A 22,330-nucleotide genomic window follows, 5' to 3' on the forward strand; every position below is an offset into this window, starting at 1 on the left:
TTGGCTACTGGACACAGTACCCAGTTAATGTGGTCACTGATTACACAGGTGTGCTCCTTTTGTGAAAATTTCTTGAGTTATACGTTTGTGATTTTTGTACTTGTCTATATGCATACTGTACATTAATCAAAAGTTTTAAATTAAAAAGTAAAAATGCGTTGCTATCAACAAACCTTATTTTAATCATGAATCAAATTAATTGTAAATGTAAATAATAGTTATGAGAAAATTATGGAAATTTGAACAACAACCAATCAATGATAGCAAGAAAATTTTTTTAGGAGGAATATTATTCCTGTGGTTATGTTCAACTTTATCTTTAATAAATATGCTGAAATATTAATGAATTAAACAGTAGGGTTTCTGGGTTTGCTTTAAAAATATGAAAGAAGAGGAAGTGTATTAGGTTTTGGATGAAACAAATTTGTCAAGAATTGATAATTGTTTAAGTGGAGAGTTTAGTAAACTATTCTCTTTTTTGAATAAGCTTGAAATTATCCATCATTTAAAAAATGTTTAAAAATATAACTTAGTAGAATGTATGTGCTGTACATAATATCATTCCCTATTACCATCGTTCTTACCAAAAAGATTGAGGTAATTCAAGAATCAATATATATTCACCATAACAGATCTAGATTTCCTGACCTCCAATCATCTGATGAATAATTCTATGGCAAGTAAACCTTAAAACCACACTACTAGTGACGAGCAAGGGGATTGGTTCTGGCATCAGATTTATTAATAGTGAAAGAAAAAGGTACAATAATTTTATACTAATTTTACAGGTCAGTTTCAAGGTTTTCTACATATTTTTTTAAGAATAAAATGATAGCAACTGCCAAACTATAATTTTAACTCTCCTATCTATGGACCTATTACTCCTACCACCATTTTGATTAAACCTACATGTGAAGTATTTTATTTTAAACTCACCATCAGGTGTACATCATCAAGACAATTTACTTTATCTACTGTTGCCATTTTTGACTCAGAACTTTTACCAATATGTTGCCCATCACAATGCCCAGTGATGTTTAGTTAAGTATGAGAGAAGCTTTCTGCCCTGGCTATTTCTTTATCCAGGGTGATTCAAAATTTAACCCAGGAAATATATGTTTGATATTGATTTTATTTATGTATTACTTCTCGGCTTAGGACTTTTTTATTTTTCCAAACACTTATTTTGACAAAAACATTTACAGATATGCTTTTTATGGAATAAGGTAGTAATTATCCAATTTTCAGCTGAAACATAGTTATTGGCATAAATATGAACCTTGGAACACTTGCTGACAAACTAATGTCAATTTTCCAGTTTGTGTAAAATATACAATTAAATATCCAACACAAGTAATATTAGAATCTTGTGTAGGATTCCAGCTAACATCAACATTAAAAGAGAAAAAAAAGCCCTACTGATTACAACATTTTTACAAGCAGTAAAAGTAATGTCTTCCTCATAATACAGAAATCTATTTCCTCTACAGTGTCATGGTTAATTTTGTTATATTATGCAATATGAACTCATCCTCAAAAAGTACAACCAGGACCCCCAAAAATAAAGGAACAACCAAAATTGATTGTATCACTTATCTGTTTCTCAAAAAGCACCATATTATCATGTTAACAGCTTCCGATAATGAAATAGCCGTTAGTTAAATAAATTTACTCTTATGTTAAGCATAATCTCTGTCTGTTCTTTCTCTGGTAATTGATAGATATAATTAAAAATTAAACTAAATTAAAAACATAATGCTTCTCTATGGGTTGCAAATATGCACAACTCTATCCATACAACAGAATCATTAAAATAGAATGCAGAAAATATATTTATAATCACTTGTTGAACTCAATGATTTAAAAACTATCTTTGATAATTTAGACAACACTTAAGAGGACAGGTTATAAAAATTTTATTGAAATAAATTTCACATATAATCTTTTCAATCCCTACAGTTAAAAGAAATGTATCTCTAGGAAAAAGAATATGGTTAAGTGCCTAGACATAATGTATAAATATAATGTCATATACTATATCAATTAAAAAATCAAAAATAAAATCCTGATTTTTATCTGTAGATTTTCCAGCTTACAATTTGTTTTTATCCATGTCCTTTTGTATGTAATTATATTTTGGGGTTCAATCTTTCAAATCTTCTACACTGTCCCCACCTAAACTGATGTAGTTAATTAGAAATCACTAACACAGTAATTAGGGAGTCTTATTAGACCTAGATATAAAACTTCCAAGATTTTTATTATAATTTAGGAAGCATTAAATGGACTCACATTATGCTGAGTTTAGTCCTGATTCAGTAGTATTATTTAATCTTGAACAATGAACCTTATAGTCCAAAACAACTTCCAAGCTATATTGTCTAAATGATACTAATTCCTATTAAAAAGATTTCAGAGGACGCAGACTCACTCAAAAAAAGTCTGGCACGTTGAGTATTGAACAATGTTTAATAATATTTATAAGCAATTGAATTTGTATATTCGAGACTTATTTACAATATCTTTATAATTTGATGCATTTAAATTTTGACCCAAAATCTTCAGTATGAGGAGGCAGGAAAAATTCCCAAGTAGATATTCCTTTTCACTGAACAATTCTATTTATATTTTAATTGATAATCTTCCTTTGTTAGGCTCACGTGATGCACAAATGCTTATATGGATTTACTTCCAATGTACAAAATAAGAAAGAGAATGAAAATGGTCTGTAATATAAAATGAGGTATATAAATATACTAATGTGCTAAATGTTGATTCAATAAAATGCAAAGTGTGCACAAAATAAACTGCTTTATGTAGATGAAGAATCATTTACTAAGCAGTGTAAAACACTGAAAAAGATATAAATTACTTTAACCAATTGTCTTCTCTATATGACCTTAAATGTTTTATTTAACCATGTATCCATGAACTCAAAAATGTAATTAATAACATGTAAATAAATAACTCCTACCTGGGAACTAAATAAGAAATATAAGTGACCATAATGAAGAAAATGTATATATGTATATACATTAGCTTTATAAAAATGTGAAGGATGAGAGCTAAAGTATGAAAGCTTTATTAGTAAATAAAACATGTAAAAGATTGTTTTACAGACCTGGTAAGAAATGGGGGCAATTAATATTCTAAGAGGGTTAAGAAATTAAAAAAAAATTTAATTCACCCTTAGAATACGAAGTAAGACCCTTGAATAAATCAAAAGAAGTTTAAAATCTTAAAGTACTGAAAAACACCATCATATTTCACAAAACATCTTGGTTAGGTGTATTTCAATATTTTGAATGAGTTCAATATCTATCTTCCCTCATAAAACCTTGTAGGTACTATCTAGAGAGAAATACAACTAATTTAAAACATGTTTTTTTAATTGGAAGAAAAGAAGAGAGTTTGCCTAGAGGTATCAAAAGCTGTGTGTAGATGTGTGTGTAAAGTAAAGTATGATGACAGTATTAAAGAAAGTTTGGGTGCTTTAAAAACACTCATTCGTCCATTAATTCATTTTCTATCACATAATTATTTTGCATTTATAATATGCATGGCTGGGTAATGAGTCTAAATATGCCAAGGGAGTATTGGATATTAACTAGTTTCAATGCACCCAAAGGCACACATTTTAAATGATATGTGATAAGTCACAGAGAAGCACTGCTGTCTGAATAAGTAAAACACAAACTGCCTACAGAAATTGCCAGATGTATAGATGTAAAATGAACAGTTCTGTTTCATATCTGCACCTCAGAAAGATTTTTATAGCTTTCATTTAAATCCTATTAGTTGAGGCAGACTATTGCTCAACAACTAAAGGAGAAGAAACAAGATAGTCTTATGATATCTCATTTATCTAGAGTATACAAAGGTTCCAGTCAGCTGCTACACCATTTAACTGGAGTAATCCCATAAATTGTGAATAGATTACCATTTTTCAAAGAAGTGAAATATTGTAAAATTCAGTGAACATTTAATTCTAACAGTAGATATATGGAGAATATGAACTGGGGTCAGGTTTTTTCTGATCCTGAGTTGTCATTTGTTTCTTGCTCACAGAGTTGATGTGAGTAAACTATTTGGGTTACGAGAGATTAATTCATAATTACAGAATAAAAGAATTTAATGGAAAAATAGAAATACTGGTGTGATTCAAAAACCAGAGATTTGTCACAAAGAGATAAACTAAAAAAGTAAGAAAATTAGTTAGACTCACAAATCTAGAGGTATTCTTATAAAGACAAGTGAGAGAACAAAAATCTCAGAAATAGGATATTATTAAAAAAAAAAAAAGTAGCACAACTTGGAGAAAAAGTGAACAGAAACAAACATATCTATTAAAAAAGGAAAAATTACTGAAAAAGATGTCCATTCATTTAGTAACATATGGACCTAACAGACAAAAATGTCAAAAGGCCACCTATAAAAATACTTTCTGTGGAATTTAATATTTGATAAAGTGATGCTATGCTTATGACATTAGAGGAATATACAAATTCCAGAGAAAACACTACACAGGGGTACATAAATATGAGGGTAATCTGTACCAGTAAGAAAAGTCATTTTATTTTGAATACTGTATATGCTCCTATATATATTTCACAATTCGTTTGACTTCAACAAATTATGAAAACTTAGAGGGCCGACTAAGATAATGAAGGAATTGGAAGACGTGTGACTCAACAAAACACACTCTACAACTTCAAAAAAGTAAAAACTTGAAGTGTTAGGTAGAAATAATATAGATGCCAAAAAGAATGTTCCTAAAATGAGGGTTACTGAAAAGAAGTCAAAGTGTCAGCAGCATTTTAAATGCAATGTTTCAAAGTTCTGACATCTTTTCTTATGTTATGATATGTATGAGTTGGGTTGAAATTTCAAAAGGGCTCAAAAGTAGGCAAAAACAAAGTTAGGTCAGGAGACAGCTGCTTTTTTGACACACCTGGACTAGTCTAAATGTTGTATGCTATGAAAGCAGAATCAATTGTAACACTTTTCAATAAATGGTTTCCTACAGTCCTATGATTGTAGAAAATTTCATGGATTTAGGATTTAAAAATCATGTAGGTTTTTTTCACTTTATTCAATATAATTTATTATTGTATGACCCTTTAAACAAATGAAAGAAAGATTTCACACATACATTTTAGATGAAATTTCATTGGCCATTTATCTTATGATTGTTTTCAATTCTTAGGGAATGACTAAGTTTTTGACAAGAAATCAACAGGTTTCCAAATAACAAATCCTCATACCTTTAGTACTGTATTGTTTAGGCGGATTTAAACTGAAAGATATGCTTGTTTCCAGACAAAAAAAATCTGAAGAGATAATGTTCAAAATGTGAAACCAAAATCATAAGCAAGAATGATTACAAAAATAATATTAAACATGTTGTTTTAACTTTTGGGCTTTTCTAAATTACATTAATGCTATAACTTTTACCAGTTATATTCTTGAACTTGAATTATTTTTATGATCTTTATTTTTTCAGACTATCTAGATGTTTTATGTATAACTTACTGTGTCAGTTGAAAGACTCAGTAATTTTAAATAACATGTCAGTAATTTTAAAGAAATTCTTGAATCCTGTATGAAAAATATAACTAGTTTTAAACTCCAGAGAATATTTTTATTTCATTTTAATAAGTGTTGAAAACAATTCTTGATTTTTATTAAGACAAAGTATTTTCATATTTTTTATTACTTTAATAAAAATTAAAGCTAAGCTAAAATTTATTAACATTTTAAGATAAATCTAAACACTATATTTTGACTATATGACCATGTTTAAATTTATTTCCTCCATCTTTCAGTGTATCCCTTTGGTCCTTATCAGAGTGTTAGCAATATACAACATTATGACAAAAATAAGAGGAGGCATGCTTGTAAAGAGCTCATGACTAATGAGACAAGGTTTAAGAGATATGCTGAAAATTTCTCCTGATTAAAAAAATAAGTTCCATTTCATTAAATGCATTATGTATAGTCTTCATGGATCTTTTCTTATACATTAAAAAAAGAAGAAATATAATTGTATATAGGTATTTTTTTAGAAACACAAAGTACATTGTTTTTAATGTGCATACATGCACTTTTATGTAAAAGTTGTTTTCTTACAATTTTTAAGTTTAACTTTAGCAATCAGAGGTGTAGAAATAGAAAGTTCTTGGGTGTAGACAATGATCTCATTTGTATTATTAAGCGTATCACCATTTCCCTGTCATCATTTTATAAATGACAGTGGTAGCCTGATTAGGCTTTTTTTAGGGCTTTACAAAAATAACTAAATATACAGTTACTTTTCTTAACATCAAAATGTTCATTATGTTCATTAAAAAACAAAATGCATGTTTAGCAAAAGAAAAACTGCTTCCTCAATAATTATTTAAACATTCTGATTTTAAATAAAGGTAATTAGTGCTAATTTTTAGCTTCTTTAATTACATAAGGGACGTGCTTTTCAATTTAGAAGATGAGAATATTTCCATTCCTGATGATAAATGATACACGTACTAACAACTACCACCATGTGAATTTGGGGGGCAAAATTGTCAGGAATGGAGGGTTTTGGTTTAGCTTATACAGTTAGATTAACCACAAAATTGACTATGCCTATTAAATCAGAGCTAGGAAGTAATTTTAAAGATAACTGTGTGAGACTAAGATGACATTAAACACTAGAAGTTAAAAAAAAATTCAGACATGATTAAAGTTATATGAAGAACTGAGGAGAGTATAAATAAAAACAACAAAATGCTATTTTTCTGCTTCTTTTTCATCTCGTCCACACTTCATCCCAAACCCTAAATTTTGAGCAGTATGAGCTGAGCTGGCTAAAACAGAAGACGGAAATTGTTATTCAAAATTAATTAATTATAATACACATCGGGAATAATATGCAAACAAATCTTAATTTTCTTGGTAAAATAATAGATGCATTCTTTGATTTCTAGCAGCACGTATATCTGATAACATATTTTATAATCCCTGAAATCAGGGATCTAAACGAAATACTAGATTATTAAAAAGTAGAGAAATTTGCATTAAAATATATGTAGCATTAATATTTTTATCAACAAAAATTGTTACCATGATTCTTAAAATTAAAAAGAAAACTAGTCAGTAGAGAAAAGACATTTGTAGATGTTCAAAATTTCAGTTCTATAATGTAAGTGAAATTTCCTCAAGGTTGGTACTCACTAAGAGTTAGAGGTTGAACTGATTTTTCACTATATTTGATGTAGATTTACCAGTTAATATATGCTAACAGGAAATATTTGTATCTATTTAGAAATACAAATTTGAAATACTCTGAATCATATGCCCTTTGAATTTTTACCTTGAAATTATTGATAATGTACTTCTATAATGTATATTATTACTTTAAGTGAAACACTACTGAGAATATGTTTTATAAAATTTGGAAAAGCTTGGTTTTTGATAATAAGTAAAACTTTAAGTCCAGAAAGAATGAATAAAATTTTAAATCCACAATTTAGTTTGAGGGGCAAGACTGAATCACAGTCCTTATTTATTAAAATTTGATTTTAGGCTACTTTAATAAATATATGCTAAAGAATCTCAAAGCATTGTTGTTTTTCAGAGTGGTTGTATAAAGTTATCCACTTCGAGACTATGGTCCCAATATCGAAAGAGCTGACTACAATTATCAATGTCTCAATGTTAGAAGAAGCTACTATTTTAAATAAATGAATAATATTGCTGTGTTGATATGCTTTCATCGTGTAGTTCCTCTGATTCGGATAAGCAACGTGTATCCATGCCAACATATTACTAAATCACGTAGAATGATCAAACTGATGGCTGCAATGATTTCTGAATTTAGCCTGTGTTTAATGTCATTGTGGGAAAAGGATGATTAAGTGATAATGCTGGTAAGCAATAAGAAAACGAGATCTCTCGGTGATTTAACTGTGAAGAGATGTTTTTCCACCTTAAGCCCTTCAAAACACATGGAAATCAAGTCAGCAGGTGAGCAGTATTCAAAGGAAATAGGAAGATCATTTGAAAAATGTTTTCAACAACATCAAAAATTATCTTTGATTGTAGCCAACCACCATGTCCTAACCCAGGAATTTGTCTTGTTAAGTATATCCATTTTTCGATTGTAAAGTGCTGTCTGCATCCAAGAGTCACTTTTATCCTTGTTTCTGAAAACAACCTGAACTCTATTTTTACTAAGAAGAATGGCATGTTGAACTTTATTTCCTGAAAGGGAATACTTTGCTACAGCCTTTTACGGAATACTTACTCAAATATGGTGGTTTGTAAGGCGCTCGTGTATTAGACAGCAGTCCATCCAGCTCTTTCCTCTCCAGGGTGCTGTGAAGGGCCTTCTCTTTGCCGAAGGTGGAGAAGGACCTCTCCGCCCCAGGCTGGGCTTCTGGAGTTTCAAACACCTCAGTGTCTGGAACAGAGTCCATGCCAGGAACATGCAGATTGCTACGATAATCAGCAGCCTGGCGCCCATCAGAAGGGACAAATGAAGGCATCCAGCACCGATCTGAGTGGCCCAGGGCTTTACATTCCTCGGTGCAGTTGGAGAAGAGATCCATACCTGCGAGCAGAAAACACAGAAGCTATGGAGGGAGCCTTCACCAACATGACCAGCTACTTAGAAGTGAAAAGTTACAGGCAGCATAAAGAGCAATGGGTGAAGGTATCTTGACAAATTTTTCTTGTTTTAACCTGACAGGAGCCAAAAATCGCTTTACATTATTTTATAAAGGGTAAGACTCTTGGCAAAGAGGCCTATGAGATAGATGTTTCTAAACTACTCAGGATATCGGGGGGGAAATGTTGGCTCTAAATTATTTAAATAACTAGAAAATAGTGAGAATGAATATTTTAAAAAATCTCTCGTGAAGTTCATAACAGAGAAAAAACCGAAGTGGAAAACCTTCGTTATCCATAATCTCTAATGATGTTAAGTCATCTGATATTTTTTTTCTTAGAGACAAAAAGGGAAGAAATATGGGAAGTACTAGTGATGACATTTAGATTATAAAATCTGGACATGAAATAAAAAGTGAAATTCAACAGAAACATGGCATACATACTGATACATCAGTAAATAACAAGAATAAAATAAGATTTCGTGAGCGGCCAAGAGCATGCTTTCTTAGGTTCCTAGAAAATGACTTCCTAAAAGTTATTTTTCAGTGACACTCTCGTAGTCCATATTACTACAAACCACTTATCATTTACCACCTTAGACAAGTCCAGAACAAATGACTGTAATTAGTGAAACCAAGGTAACAAGTGCAATGTGAGTCAGCTACAAACGCTATTGACAAATACTTTATTACTTGTTCTATATTGGAAAACACTTGTCCTAGACAACACAGAGCTGTTTGCTTACTAATCCTAGATAGAATACCAAGATTTCAAATGACATCTTCAAGTTTCATTGTCTCCCATAGATTGACAAGAATATTAAACACGTTATTTATGACTCAAGAAAGCTCACTCACTTTCTTAAGAAAACATAACAATTTGGGGGCACTATAGAATACCATTTGTTATTCATTTTGATAACTAGCAGTAGGTGAAAAAATAAGTACATAAACAAAATCACATTTTAACGTGTTTCTAAACAGAGCAACGCATTTATTAAATATGTTTAAAAACAGGATCAATTTGAAATAACCAAAGTGTGATTAGTCCGTACGTCAGAAACTCTCAAATGCATGAAATGCCTGGTGTGGAAAAACTAGGGATTATTTTTTTGACCAACAGAGTAATATTTATGTCATGAACACACTTGATTTTTTTTCTTTAAATGTTATGAGTGATTTGAGCTCTTGAACAAGTTTTAGTTTGCAAATTCCTAATGGTATTCTACTAGTACTAATTTACTTTTTTGTGTATATATTTTAACATCTCTCTATATAATATAAAGAAATCAATTTTTCACAATTATTAACCCTCCAGATTATCCTCAAGTATTTTGGAGTTAAGAACAGCTAATTACATATATTATGTTTTAAGAAATAACACCAAGCTTCTTATCATATATTAATCTCACTTTATAATGACTTTTTAATTTTAAATTAAACTATGTATAATGCTAAGTCTGACTTCAATTCTAACATTCCATTGATAATTGATGCATAAGCCTGGAAGTAAACTACTGATCAGTGAACTGTTGAGGAACATAAACATGAGCTGAAGCCAAGATAAGGAATCAGACTAAGAACAGCATGTAAAACATGTCAATTTTTCTGTAGACACCAGGGAAGTTCAGTTATCCTATGCCTGTAAGGAGATAGGTATTAAAAAAAAAAAAAGAGGAAGGGAAGGAGAATATCCCTGATGCACACTGACATACGAGCTAGGTAGAAGTTAGAGAACCAGAGACATCTCTTTTTGAGGCACTGTACTCTAAATGCTCCCTATTTATAGTGTGATAAGGAATAAAAGGCCTTTTTGATAGGTGGAACTACCATTAATAGTAAATTATGAGCAATTATATATTTTAAAAATAAATTCATGTCATTAAATTTGAAGTTGATGAAAAAATTCAAATTTTAAGACAGAATTGTTTTATTGGATCCTGATAAAGATGGGTACTAATGCAAAATTTGATATTAATACAGTTTTTCATCACATAACTGATCAAACCCTTTCAAATATACCTCAGGAGACCATTAACAATCTTTCACATCTGTTTGAACACTGTACCCAAGTATTCTTATAATTTTGAAAATGATAATCACAGAGAAAAATTTTAATAATCTAGTCTCTCAACATTATCATTAAGATGTTTGCCTATGTTAGAGGGTACTTTTAGTAGAATTTGTTTTTATGGGTAGTTTATATTCAGTTGTGCCCATTTTCTTCTCTCGAAGTATATGTTTTTCTGCCTCTTTGACATATTAGAGGCTAGTTAAAATTCCCTTAGATGATGAAGTAAAGTTCTCATGAATTGAGAACCTGTAAAACAAAACATATCATGTGCATAACAAGAAAAGTGAGGAATATGATAAAGTTTTCTGTTGGAAGAACACTGTTACTTGCCTGAAAGGGGAACACTTGTAAATAATGTTCTTAATAAATTTATGAGCTACTCCTTTTAAAGTGGGATCCCCATAGTGATAACACAGCTTTATATAACTACAAGGAAAGGGAATATGGCACACATTCTGCATGTAGATGTTTCACCAGTTTTACTGATAAAACAAGTATACTAATTTCTCATGAGGAAAATATCAGACACAGAAACAATTTTTTTAAATCGTATAAATAGTACATCAATAAATTTCAAATAAGTTTTAGAAACATTCACTGAAAATGTTTTTTTCATTTGTCTTAGATATATAGTTTGAGAACAAAATACATCTTGCCCATTTACTGGTCCTCACCTTAGGGAGCCATTGACTAAAATTATTTTAAAATTATTTTATCTTTTTTCATATATCACTAATCCCATTAAATAAATAAATAAATATATATATATATTTTTTGCGGTATGCGTGCCTCTCACTGTTGTGGCCTCTCCCATTGAGGAGCACAGGCTCCGGACACACAGGCTTAGCGGCTCACGGGCCCAGCCGCTCAGTGGCATGTGGGATCCTCCTGGACCAGGGCACGAACCCGTGTCCCCTGCATCGGCAGGCGGACTCTCAACCACTGTGCCACCAGGGAAGCCCTAAATATATTATTTTAATGACCAGATAAGCAGAGGCATATTTAAGTTTTGTGGTGGTAAATGACTGCTCAAAGGACAGGAATGTCAGTTATTTCAGTACATGGGACATTTAAAAATGCATACCTTTCACATTGCTTTCGGAATATTTTAACAGCTCAAACTGAAGTCCCAAGAGAAAATAACTTTAACTTCTTTTTTTTTTTTCTTCTTGTTCAAATGCCCTTACTTTAGAACCTGTGGGATTTGTATAGCAGACAAATACAGGCCAAGCCTGAGTTTTGGTAATTCCTAAGAAGCATTTCAACATACATATTTTATTTACAATTTCTTATCCTATTTATTTATTTTTTTCCACTTCTCAGAAATGTCTGTTCTGCAAGGCATGACAGCTGAAGTGATAGACTGCCTGTTATGCAAAGATATATTCAGACAAATTTTAAAATACATCTTTTTTAACTAGCAAGTAACTTGATCCCTTACAGTCAGAGGCAGTGATATTACCACTGAGAACAAACTGATTCCAAAAAGGTATCTGTATTCAATTGGTGCTGTTTTCTGATGAATGTAATACTATAAAATTACATGCTCATTTCTCTCTCACATACCAAGCCTTCAGAAAATATGTGGGTTTTTTTTTTCCCAAATATGATAAATAATTTAAAAAATCAACACTCAAGTTTTGGAGGAAATTTCAAGTCTTCCTTTAATTATTTAACACTGGAGAAATTACAGATATTAACTCTAACCATAAAAATTGCTATAATTTTTAGGAAAATTTGATTTGAGAGCAGAGATTTAACAACATAATTCACCTATGAAAAAAATCAAAACATGCACATCAAAATTTTCTCCTTACTTATCTTTCAAAATGTTTATATTTTTCTCTGTTTTCTCTTAACATTGGTCTTATATTTTTTCCAATTGTAAATGTCTCCTCATTATCAAGTTGTAGTTCACATTTTCACCAGAAACCTTAACAGAAAGTTTTTGCTTATTCAGGCAATGGTATGAATTCACTTTATTTATAAAGCCAGAAACTAATTGCCATTATCTAAATTCTTATTGGAGTCAGGAAAGGGGAATTTGTATTTTATGACAAACCAAGAATTCTCTTATTGACATTGTAGTAGTAGTGCAGTGGCTTAATGCATTTCATGATATACTTTTATCTACTAGTATGAAAATACCAATAATACGAATCACTTAATTTTTTAAATTTATAGCCAAGTTTTGACCATGTGTCATGTATAAATCTCATGATAATTAGGTAAGAAATTGACACATTGAGAAGCTAAGTTCCCTTTATAACTAAAAGAAAAATTTATAAGAAGAGAAATTTGAAAATTTTCAGGTAAATATAACAAGTAACATTAACTGAATCATCACTTACTAGCGTTTTCTTCTTCAATACATATTTCAAGAAGGCACAATTATTAAAAATAAATTCATAATTAATCCTAGTATGTACATGGTAAGTATTTAATAAATGGAAAAAAATTTCTCACAATTAAATAGATTGCCTTAGATCTACCTCCAATAATATTAAAATGTTTAAGAATATACAACTAAAAATGTTGTATCAGTATTTAAATTAGACAAAAATTCTATCTTTTAATCTAATGGTATTATAAAATTGAAAATATATTGGTTTTAAGTTCATTTTATTGTTTTTTTATCTTTTTTTTTTTTTTGCTATTTAAGCTTTGATTAATCAGTTTCTCCCCTTGTGATGGTTTATGTAAGCATTTACCACATCTCCTTGGACTTCTGCCATATCTAACCAATACATCAATACTGCACTGAAAAAAACGGAAAGCACCTTGACAAGGCTATAGAAAGTAAGTGCCACAGAGCAGTGGTCAAGCCGAAGAATTTCACACATGGAGCCAGGTGCAGTGGAAAACTGAAAAAGCTTATGTGATTCTCTGTGCAGCTGCCTCCGTGTTTAAAGCCCTTCTATGAACAAGATTGGTGACTGCAAATGGCTTAGAAAGGAGAAAAGCAAGGGGGGGAGGGAGGAGAAAGAACAAAAAGGAAAACTATTCATAGAAGAATAAATAGAAGGAATATCCAAATAAATAAATACAAGCTAATGTTAATGTAGAAAAAGAAAGTGGGAATAAATAAAAACTTAGGAAGTTTAAACAGGTGAAGCACTAAGCTAAACAGTGTATATAATGTAGTATGAAATGAGGTACAAACTAAAGAATTCAGAATCTATTTCTTTTCAGTGCTGTTTTTCCTTGATAGTCTAACTTTCCCCCTTTATAACCTAGCTCAGTGGGATCTGCTTATTAGCACAAAAGTTTTTCATATTCTAAACCTGGAAATGTATGTGCTATGAAGAATATTCTCTAAATATTGCAAAATTGGAAGACCATCAATACTTGGTTTTAGAAGGTAATAAAGCAGATGTACTTATTTACCTGAAATAGGCTTAACTTTTTGGAAATACTGTAGCTACTTGGTGTAAAGTTTATAGTACACAACAAAGAATGGACAGGAAAAAGTCATTAACATCTTAATTCTCTGCATTTAGGGTTTTATACTTTACAAGGTAAACACTTCAAAATCATTTTTACAATAAAATTAGACATATTAAATCTGACTTAAATTCAGCACACGAAGGTATAATTACTTCTTAATACGAGTGTGTTATTACAATTTGAAAACAGCTATCATTGTGCCCAGTATGTGGTGGCAGCTCTATAACTGCTAATGAAGTAGATTGTTAATTCTGTAATACTTTTACATGTTTAAGAACTCAAAGATAGAAAAAAGAATTTGCCATTTTGATAAGAAAAACTGCCTGCTTTTAAATATGTTTTCCTTACACAATTTAGCATTTAAAATTTCCTTTTAATGTTTTGACATCTCAAATAATTTAAAAGAAACATTACCAAAATGGCAACATTGAGCACCTGTGAAATGAAAGAGCTAGTGGGAAGGCACACTGATAAGAATGTATTCCCATCCATGTTCCAAATTTAACACTTTTTGCAGGTGTTTATTCATTTCTCTTTTTTCGGTTATTATGGCTCATTATGTCTGAGGGGACTAAACTAATTGAAATGTTCATTGAGATTGGAGTGCTACAGAAAAAAAACCAAAAAACTAAAAAAACAAAGTAGGGGGGAGTGGGAAAGGAATAAAGTGCACCCAAGGAACCATGCAGCAGTGGATACTCTTTTTTTTTTTTTTAATTTTAAGCATTTTGTTTCAAAAGTTTTAAAAGGCAGACTATTAAATTAGAAACTCTGAAAAAGGAATAGGAATGAGCAATTCTAAACATATACCTTTTAAAAGATAACAATAAATCATATGTCATATATAGGCCAAAAATGAAAGGAACTTTGTACTCAAATATAAACTTCTGGCAAGATCTGGTTTGTTGTCAGGTTCCCAGACACTAAATAGATGCTCTGTTCACTTAGCGTGAAGGCCCGCAAGGGGCAGGGACCTCCGGGGATTCTTGGCAGTTCTCAAGTCTCATTAGGTCTGCATATTAATGACTTGCAGCAATATAAAGAGACCCTTGAGCAGCCTTTTTTTCCCCTCCTCCTGCCTGCGTTTCCCAAGGCTAAGGCAGCCTCAGACACGGCACACATAAGCCAAGTGAGAGGCTTGCAGCCACCACTGCTGCCAGGCGACCGTGGGGCTGATACTGCCCTTTGGCACACTGCGTCAGCACCGTTCAGAGGCCCAGGGAGCGTGTTAAGGAATGGGTGCTCTCGAGGATCAATGGTACCTTGAAAATGAGAACCCTATCACCCTACACTTAATCACTAACCAAAATAAAGCTCAAAGCTCAAGTGAATGAAGTTGGACCTTGAGACAGTCCAATGATGGGCGTCTTAGAAGTTATAAAAGTTAGCTTGCCTTTGCCTTTCTTTATGTGTCAGATAAACACAAAACTCAATTGAAAAAGAAAAAGCAAAAAAAAAAAAAATCAACAAGCACCCTTCATAGTTGAAATGCAAATTAAATGGAAAGAAAACCCAAACCTTGTGAAATTGTTTTCATTATTTTAAGGTACATATTTTATTTCTTTTAAGTGTTTTCTTTAATTATTAGTAGTTAGAGTTATCAGGATCCTATAAAACTTAAAGGGTAAATTTATATAGAAAAAGTAAAGTAAGATAAAGTAAAACAAAGTAAAAAATACGTATCACATTGCAACCTCCATCAGTGAATACCATTAAGCCCGCATACAAATATACCTAGAGTTCAACTTTTGAACATGGATCCAATGAAAATATGAGGGAACCTAGGATGCTTCAGAAAATACACATTATCAAATGTTAACTAGTGTCCTGAAGCCTAAGAACCCAGGATTGGAAATCCTGCTCTCAACTTATTCATGATTTTAATCACCATTCCTTCTCTCATTCAATATTCGTTGACATGTAAAATGCATTGCTCTGGAAATGGAGAAATTTGGATTCTGGTCCCCAATCATCCACTCATCCTCTTGTGACCTTGTTCAGGTCAACCAATTTCATTCATCTTCAGTTACCTCATCCGTAAGCAAGTCTAATAATATCGTAATTGACTGAAGACTGAGGACTGGACCACGCGAGAAATCTATGGCTTTTGTATGCAGTATAATTCCAGGAAAGAACATTACATAAAAAAGAAACGTTTCATAGTCTAACATATTCCACAATGAATTTCTAGCTTTCATTCTCTGAAGGAACAGTAAATATTACAATCCTCTTCGAGTATACAATTGTCGACATAGGACGGCACCATTCTTCTGTAGATTTACTAACACTAAAAATTACCTAGAACATCATCCTTTCAGGATTGATTTTTGAAAAACACTATAAAAGTCAGCATTGCCCTTTGATCACACTTACCAGCTGACTGGCCGCGGTTGGTGGCATCGTGATCACTATCTCCCTGTTCACTGTCTCCATGGCCACTGTCCTTAGAGCTTACTATGTCGGCTTCCTGGAATGCAGAACTAGAAGTACAAAAATGTGAATATTAGAATAAAAAAAGGTGAAGAAACACAGAAAACATTCTTCTGCCACCACATGGTCACTGATGGTGCTGCAGATGCCTAGAGCTCTCAGGTGGCTTTATTTCTGCTTAAAGCTAGTTTTCATAACCTTAAGCCTAACTCTCTAAAATTAAACATTAGCAGTTAGTTGGAGCCATTAAGGCATGTAAAGTTTAGCCATTATTCTGTGATTGGAACTAAGCATATGTTTATATCATTTTCATAGAAGATATATATATGTATATATCTGGAACAGCTAGGAAGATTATTAGAAGCAGTGTAGGAGTGTAAACTGACAAAATATTCAAGTATACTTAGTGGTTGTATGTAAATGAAACACACCAATATTTTTAAAGTTTATTGTCTAGGAAACCTAACGTAATCAGTATTTATGTCCTGCCCTAATTGGAAATACTTTATCATTTTCTATTTTGATATTGAATAATATACCTAATTCCTACTTTTAGTAGGTAGTAATTTGTCCATACACCAAGGTAGGAAAAAAAAAAGGAGTTCATACCTGTTAACTCGGCGAGGTCTGTCAACTAGATAGCTGAGCTCTGCTCGCTGGTGTTTAGTCTAGAAAAAAAATAAATAAATCAAGAGCATTTGAATGCTAAGGGTTTAACTAACAAGTCTGTTTTTGAAGTTAGGAACTAATTCTAGCTTAAGTAATTGTGTACATTTTTATGAATTTCTAAGCTGTCCTAAAGCCTCAGACTAGTGATTGCTGGGTAAAGGCAAGAAGATATGCAGAGACACTTCAATCTAGATTTTCAGTAAAGGTTAAAAAAAAATGCAGATAAAAGGCCAATTTTAAGTGTGTGTGTGTGTGTGTGTGTGTGTGTGTTAAGGAGAGAATGCAAATGACCTCATAGCTGGGGCTCATAAACTATTGTCTCCAATAGGGTCAACCTAGTTATATATGCTGCAGTCTTTCTGTTTCAGTGGCCTAAAAACAGTGTTTAGGTGCATATACTGGTTGACACAAGAAAAACAGCACGCTCAATAAGAAAAAGTTTGGATATTTTATGGAATTATTTTGTTGTTTATTTTCAAAATGTGCTTAAGATACAAATGAGCTGTACAAATATTCATGAAAGTCAATGAATAATATCTAAGACTCAAAATAAATGAAATAACCTGCCAAGAAAGGAGTTCATAATCCTCCCTTCCCTCCTGGCCCCAATTCTTTTTCCCCTCCAAACACCCCCTGCCTTCTCCTCCCCGCCTCCAGCACCCACACGCCTTTTCCGGTCCAAACTTTCTTTTACAGAAATCAACTCTGTTCTCCCCACCTCCCTCCCTCCTTTCAACTTCGCTACTTCTCCATCTTATAAAAAGAAATCGGAATTGACAAGCCAAATTCTTGGATGAAGAAAGCCAACAGCAGTGAGTTATCCAAAACGGTGGCAAGAAGGTAATTATTAGCTAAAAGATATACTCAAGACAACAATTGTTTAAGCCTTCCGTTAGTTTATGCTTACAGGGGTTTGTGCCAAAGCAACTTCATTCAAATTCACACTGTGTGGGCGTTCGGCTTCAAGAGCGTCTGTAAATGCTGTCCAGAGCAGAACTGAAGGCTTTTTTTGCAACCCGAGTTCAAAGGACAAGGATCTGATAACTCATTCACTAAAACATGCATTCAAGTTTAGACAACTGTGCAAAGTTAAACAATCTATAGCTTACTTTTACACGCGACTGAAAGCATCGATAAACAAAGCAAAACAATGAACTTTATTAACGCCTGGGACAAATGCAAAGAGAAAAAAAAAACACCTTTGCCAGCGCCAGAAGGTCCCTCCACCGCCTTTCCCTCTCCCCACAGCGCACTTTCCCCTTTACCCCCAGATTTCTAAGAAGGGAAAAGACTGAGGGGGGGGGGTTGGGATTTTAAAGGAAAGATGCCAGAGGGAAGAGGGAAGGTCCAAGGTGGCAAAGCACCAAAGGAGGGGAATGAAAATAAACGTGGAGGGGTGGAGCGCAGAAAATTAGGGACAACACGAAGTTTAAGTTATACACGAAAGTGTGGGAGAGGTGACTCCCCATTCCTGCCTCCACAAAGATACAAGTGAGCTAATATCCTAAAAATAAATACACAGTGCACCAGAGATACAAGGGCCGGGCTAGAGGAGGCTTTCGGATGGAGGAGATGAGAGATGGTGGTCCTGGCGCTTCAGCCTTACCTCGTTGGACAAAATGCTTCCGTTGGAGATGATGTCGGGCTGCTGGTCTGTGTAGCCGGTGACGATGGCCCCGCAAGGGTTGTGCTCAGTGTCCGTACTCCGCGAAGGGCTGCAGGGTTTAAGGAACATCAGGTCGGTCTTGGCGGACTCGGGGGTCAGGCAGACCTGGTAGCAGTAATTCTGGTTGTGGTGATGGGAGCCAAAGCCACCGGACTCCTCCACCGGCACTTGGGCCGGGTTACTGGCTACGTTGGAGCTTTGCACCAGCATGATGTCCGACTTGCTGAGTTTCTTCTTGCGCGCCCGGGCTTGGCGGCCGCAGCAGGTCGAGCCGCCACCGCTGCAGCAGCAGCAGCAGAGGCAGCAGTCGCTGGCCAGACACGTGTAGATGTTGAGCTTCTTCTCTTTTTGGCAACGCACGGCAAGCACGATCATGGCCAGCAGGAAGATGAAGGACACCGAGCCCAGCGCGATGATGAGGATGAGGGTGAGGTCCAGCGAGGTCTCCCCGCCGCCGGAGCGGCTGGGGCGCTGGTGCTCCCCTGACCCCCCGCCCCCGCCCCCGCCCCCGCCCTGGGGCTCGACAGAGCCATCCACCAGCTGCACCACCAGGGTGGCGGTGGAGGACAGGGGAGGTTGCCCGTGATCGCGCACCTCGATCACCAGCTCGTAAGGCCGCTGGGGGTCGCGCTTGGCCGGCACCCGGCGCGCCGTGCGGAGCTCCCCGGTGCGCCAATCCATGCGGAAGAGGTTCATTTCGTTACCCCGCACAATGCTGTAGGTGAGCCGGGCGTTCTCGCCGTCGTCCGCGTCCACCGCGGCTACGCGGGTCAGCAGGTAACCGGGCTCCGCCGAGCGGGGCAGCACCTCGCGCGCCGGAGTCCCGTTGCGCCCCGGAAGGGGCGCCACTATGGCAGGGGCGTTGTCGTTCTGATCCACGATGAGGATGTTGACAGTGGCGTTGCCAGCCAGCGCCTGGGGGCTGCCGGCGTCCCGGGCTTCCACCTGGAAGCTGAAGTCCTTGAGCTGCTCGTGGTCGAAGGAGCGCAGGGCGTACAAGTAGCCGTTCTCGGAGTTGATGGATACGTAAGTGAAGACGCTCATGCCCTGGATCTGGCACTCGAGGATAGAGTAGGCTAGCTGGGCGTTGGCGCCCTCGTCACGGTCTGTGGCGCTCACCGCGTAGATGTAGGCGCCCGGCACATTGTTTTCGGTCACATACACGTCGTAGACCGGCTGGCTGAATCGCGGTGCGTTGTCGTTCACATCGGACACCTGCACCTGGATCGACTTGCTGGTGGAGAGCGCAGGCTCGCCCTGGTCCCGAGCCACCACGGTCAGGGTGTAGGAGTCCCCCGCCTCTCGGTCCAGAGGGGCCTCGGTCACGATGGTATAGTAGTTTTTGAAGGAAGACTTGAGGCGGAACGGCACATCCCCCAGCAGCTCGCACTGCACCTGCCCATTCTCCTCTGAGTCGCGGTCGGTCACGCTGAACAAGGCCACCACCGTGCCGGGCGCCGCGCCCTCGCTCACCGCCTCCTTCACGGTGCTGAAGCTGATCTCCGGCGCGTTGTCGTTAGCATCCAGCACTCTCACGATCACCTTGCAGTGCGCGGGCACGGCGTTGGGGCCCAGGTCCTTAGCTTGTACGTACACTTGGTACACCGGGCTCTCTTCGTAGTCCAGTTCGCCGCTCACCTCCAGTCGGCCAGTGCGAGGAGAGAGTCCGAAGAGCTCCCGCGCCCGGGGCGAAATGTGGCTGCTGAAGGAATACACGACCTCGCCATTCTGGCCCTCATCTGGGTCCGTGGCATTAAGCTGGATCACGAGCGTGCCCAGCGGCGAGTTCTCTGGGAGGGACACAGTGTAGACGGGTTGGTCGAAGGCGGGCACATTGTCGTTGGAGTCCAGCACTCGGATGGTGAGTAGGGCCGTGCCGGTGCGCTGCTGTTGGGGGAGCAGGCCCCCTCCCGCTCCGCCTCCTCCGGCCCCTCCTCCCCCGTCCACCGCGGTCAGCACGTAGCGGTGCACCGCTTGCTGCTCTCGGTCCAGCGGCTTCTCCAGCACCAGCTCGGCGAATCGGTTGCCATCCCCCTGGGTCTGCACGTCCAGGGAGAAGTAGCTGTTGGGGGTGATCTCGTAGTCGCGTAAGGAATTGGTGCCCACGTCTGGGTCGAATGCGCTCTCCAAGGGGAAGCGGGTGCCCGGCGTGGCGCTCTCAGAGATCTCCACGGTCAGGTCCGGCTCCGGGAAGGAGGGGGGGTTGTCATTGATGTCCAACACCTCGATCTCCACACGGAACAGCTCCAGGGGGTTTTCCAGGAAGACCTCCAGGTGCAGGACGCAGGAGGGGCTCTGCTTGCAGATTTGCTCGCGGTCAATCTTCTCGTTCACGTACAGCACCCCGGTCTCCAGGTTGAGGTCCAAGTAAGGGGTCCGAGAGTTGGGCGCCGTTTGAAACCCGCGAGCCGAAAGTTTTGTAATGTCCAAGCCCAGATCTTCAGCGATATTCCCCACGAAAGTGCCATGTTCCTGCTCCTCCTGGACCGTGTAGTGAAGCTGGGAAAAGACTCCTTCCACCATCCAGAGCAAGGCGAAGAATAATAGCACAATCATCTCCAAAGGGAAAGGAAGCAGCTTCCCGCAGCCAGCCAGCCACCCAATCGCCTCCCCAGCTACCACGAAAAAAAAAAAAAATCTCAAATAAAAGTGCGCTCTGTGTGTGTGTGGGGTGGGGGGGCTGTCTTGTGGCTTTCTGTCCTTAAAAATCTAATTACTTTTGCCTCATTTTAGGGTTTCCCCCAGTTCAGCCTAATTTTTCAATCTTAGCGCAGGAAGGGTGACAGGCGTCCCCTTTCCTCATCTGTAATCTTCCCACTGACCAATTAATAAAATAATAACAATAGTCAGCGTCCTTTATTCCGACAGTCTTGGCGCAACGCGGTGCTGGCAAAGCCCAAGGAGGAAATTTTGATATTTCAAGACTGTCCTCGGTTTGTCTTCTTGCTGATGGGAGGAGAAGAATGAGGTGGAAGAGGAAGAGGAAGAGGAGATGCTGTTGGCACCGCTGAACATGCCTCTTAACGTCAACGGCTGGCAAATGCAGAAGAGCTTAAAAACGGCGAGAGAATTTTGTGCCGAAAAAGCAAAGAACGGTTCTGCAGCATAAAACTTTCATTCTCTTCATTTCTCCGGATGGATGTGCTTCTTGGCCTTTTTTCCTCTTTCGCTCTATTTGTAGTTTTTGGCTTTCATAGTCTTACTCTCTGTCCTCATCTCCACTGTCGTTTGCCTCTCTGGAAGTGTGAAGAGCAGTTTCTTTCTTGCTGTTTCCTTCCCAAGCCTCTTCTTCCCTCTAACCTATCTCTCTTCTTTCCAGTCCTTCCCTCCTCCTGCCTCAGCCCCAGAGCCTGCGATCTCGGCTGGCAGTTTCTGAGCTCCGAGCGCTCCGCTTCC

General features: G+C 36.6%; 1 protein-coding gene across 1 annotated transcript; it reads right to left on the reverse strand.

The window, feature by feature from the left end:
* Nucleotides 1-1,999: 1,999 nt before the first annotated feature.
* On the reverse strand, nucleotides 2,000-21,793 carry PCDH10 (protocadherin 10). Its single transcript, XM_089911503.1, has 5 exons — nucleotides 18,875-21,793; nucleotides 17,209-17,267; nucleotides 16,543-16,649; nucleotides 8,285-8,590; nucleotides 2,000-2,726 (listed from the first exon to the last, which is right to left on the reverse strand). Exons 1-5 carry the CDS (start codon nucleotides 21,488-21,490, stop codon nucleotides 2,686-2,688), a joined length of 3,129 nt encoding a protein of 1,042 aa, XP_089767629.1. The 5' UTR covers nucleotides 21,491-21,793; the 3' UTR covers nucleotides 2,000-2,685.
* Between the last annotated feature and the right edge of the window lie 537 nt (nucleotides 21,794-22,330).

Source organism: Delphinapterus leucas, chromosome 5 (genome assembly GCF_059928025.1).
Source record: "Delphinapterus leucas isolate spDelLeu-1000000601 "Yukka" chromosome 5, BTC_Dleu_Yukka2, whole genome shotgun sequence".
In the NCBI taxonomy this organism is placed as follows: Eukaryota; Metazoa; Chordata; class Mammalia; order Artiodactyla; family Monodontidae; genus Delphinapterus; species Delphinapterus leucas.

Coding starts and splice junctions, on each gene's coding strand:
- PCDH10 (XM_089911503.1), bottom strand. CDS start 21,490: ATGATTGTGCTATTATTCTTCGCCTTGCTCTGGATGGTGGAAGGAGTC. Junction 16,650..17,208: donor AGACCTCGCCGAGTTAACAG/GTATGAACTCCT, acceptor TTGTACTTCTAG/TTCTGCATTCCAGGAAGCCG. Junction 8,591..16,542: donor CAACCGCGGCCAGTCAGCTG/GTAAGTGTGATC, acceptor TTCTGCTCGCAG/GTATGGATCTCTTCTCCAAC.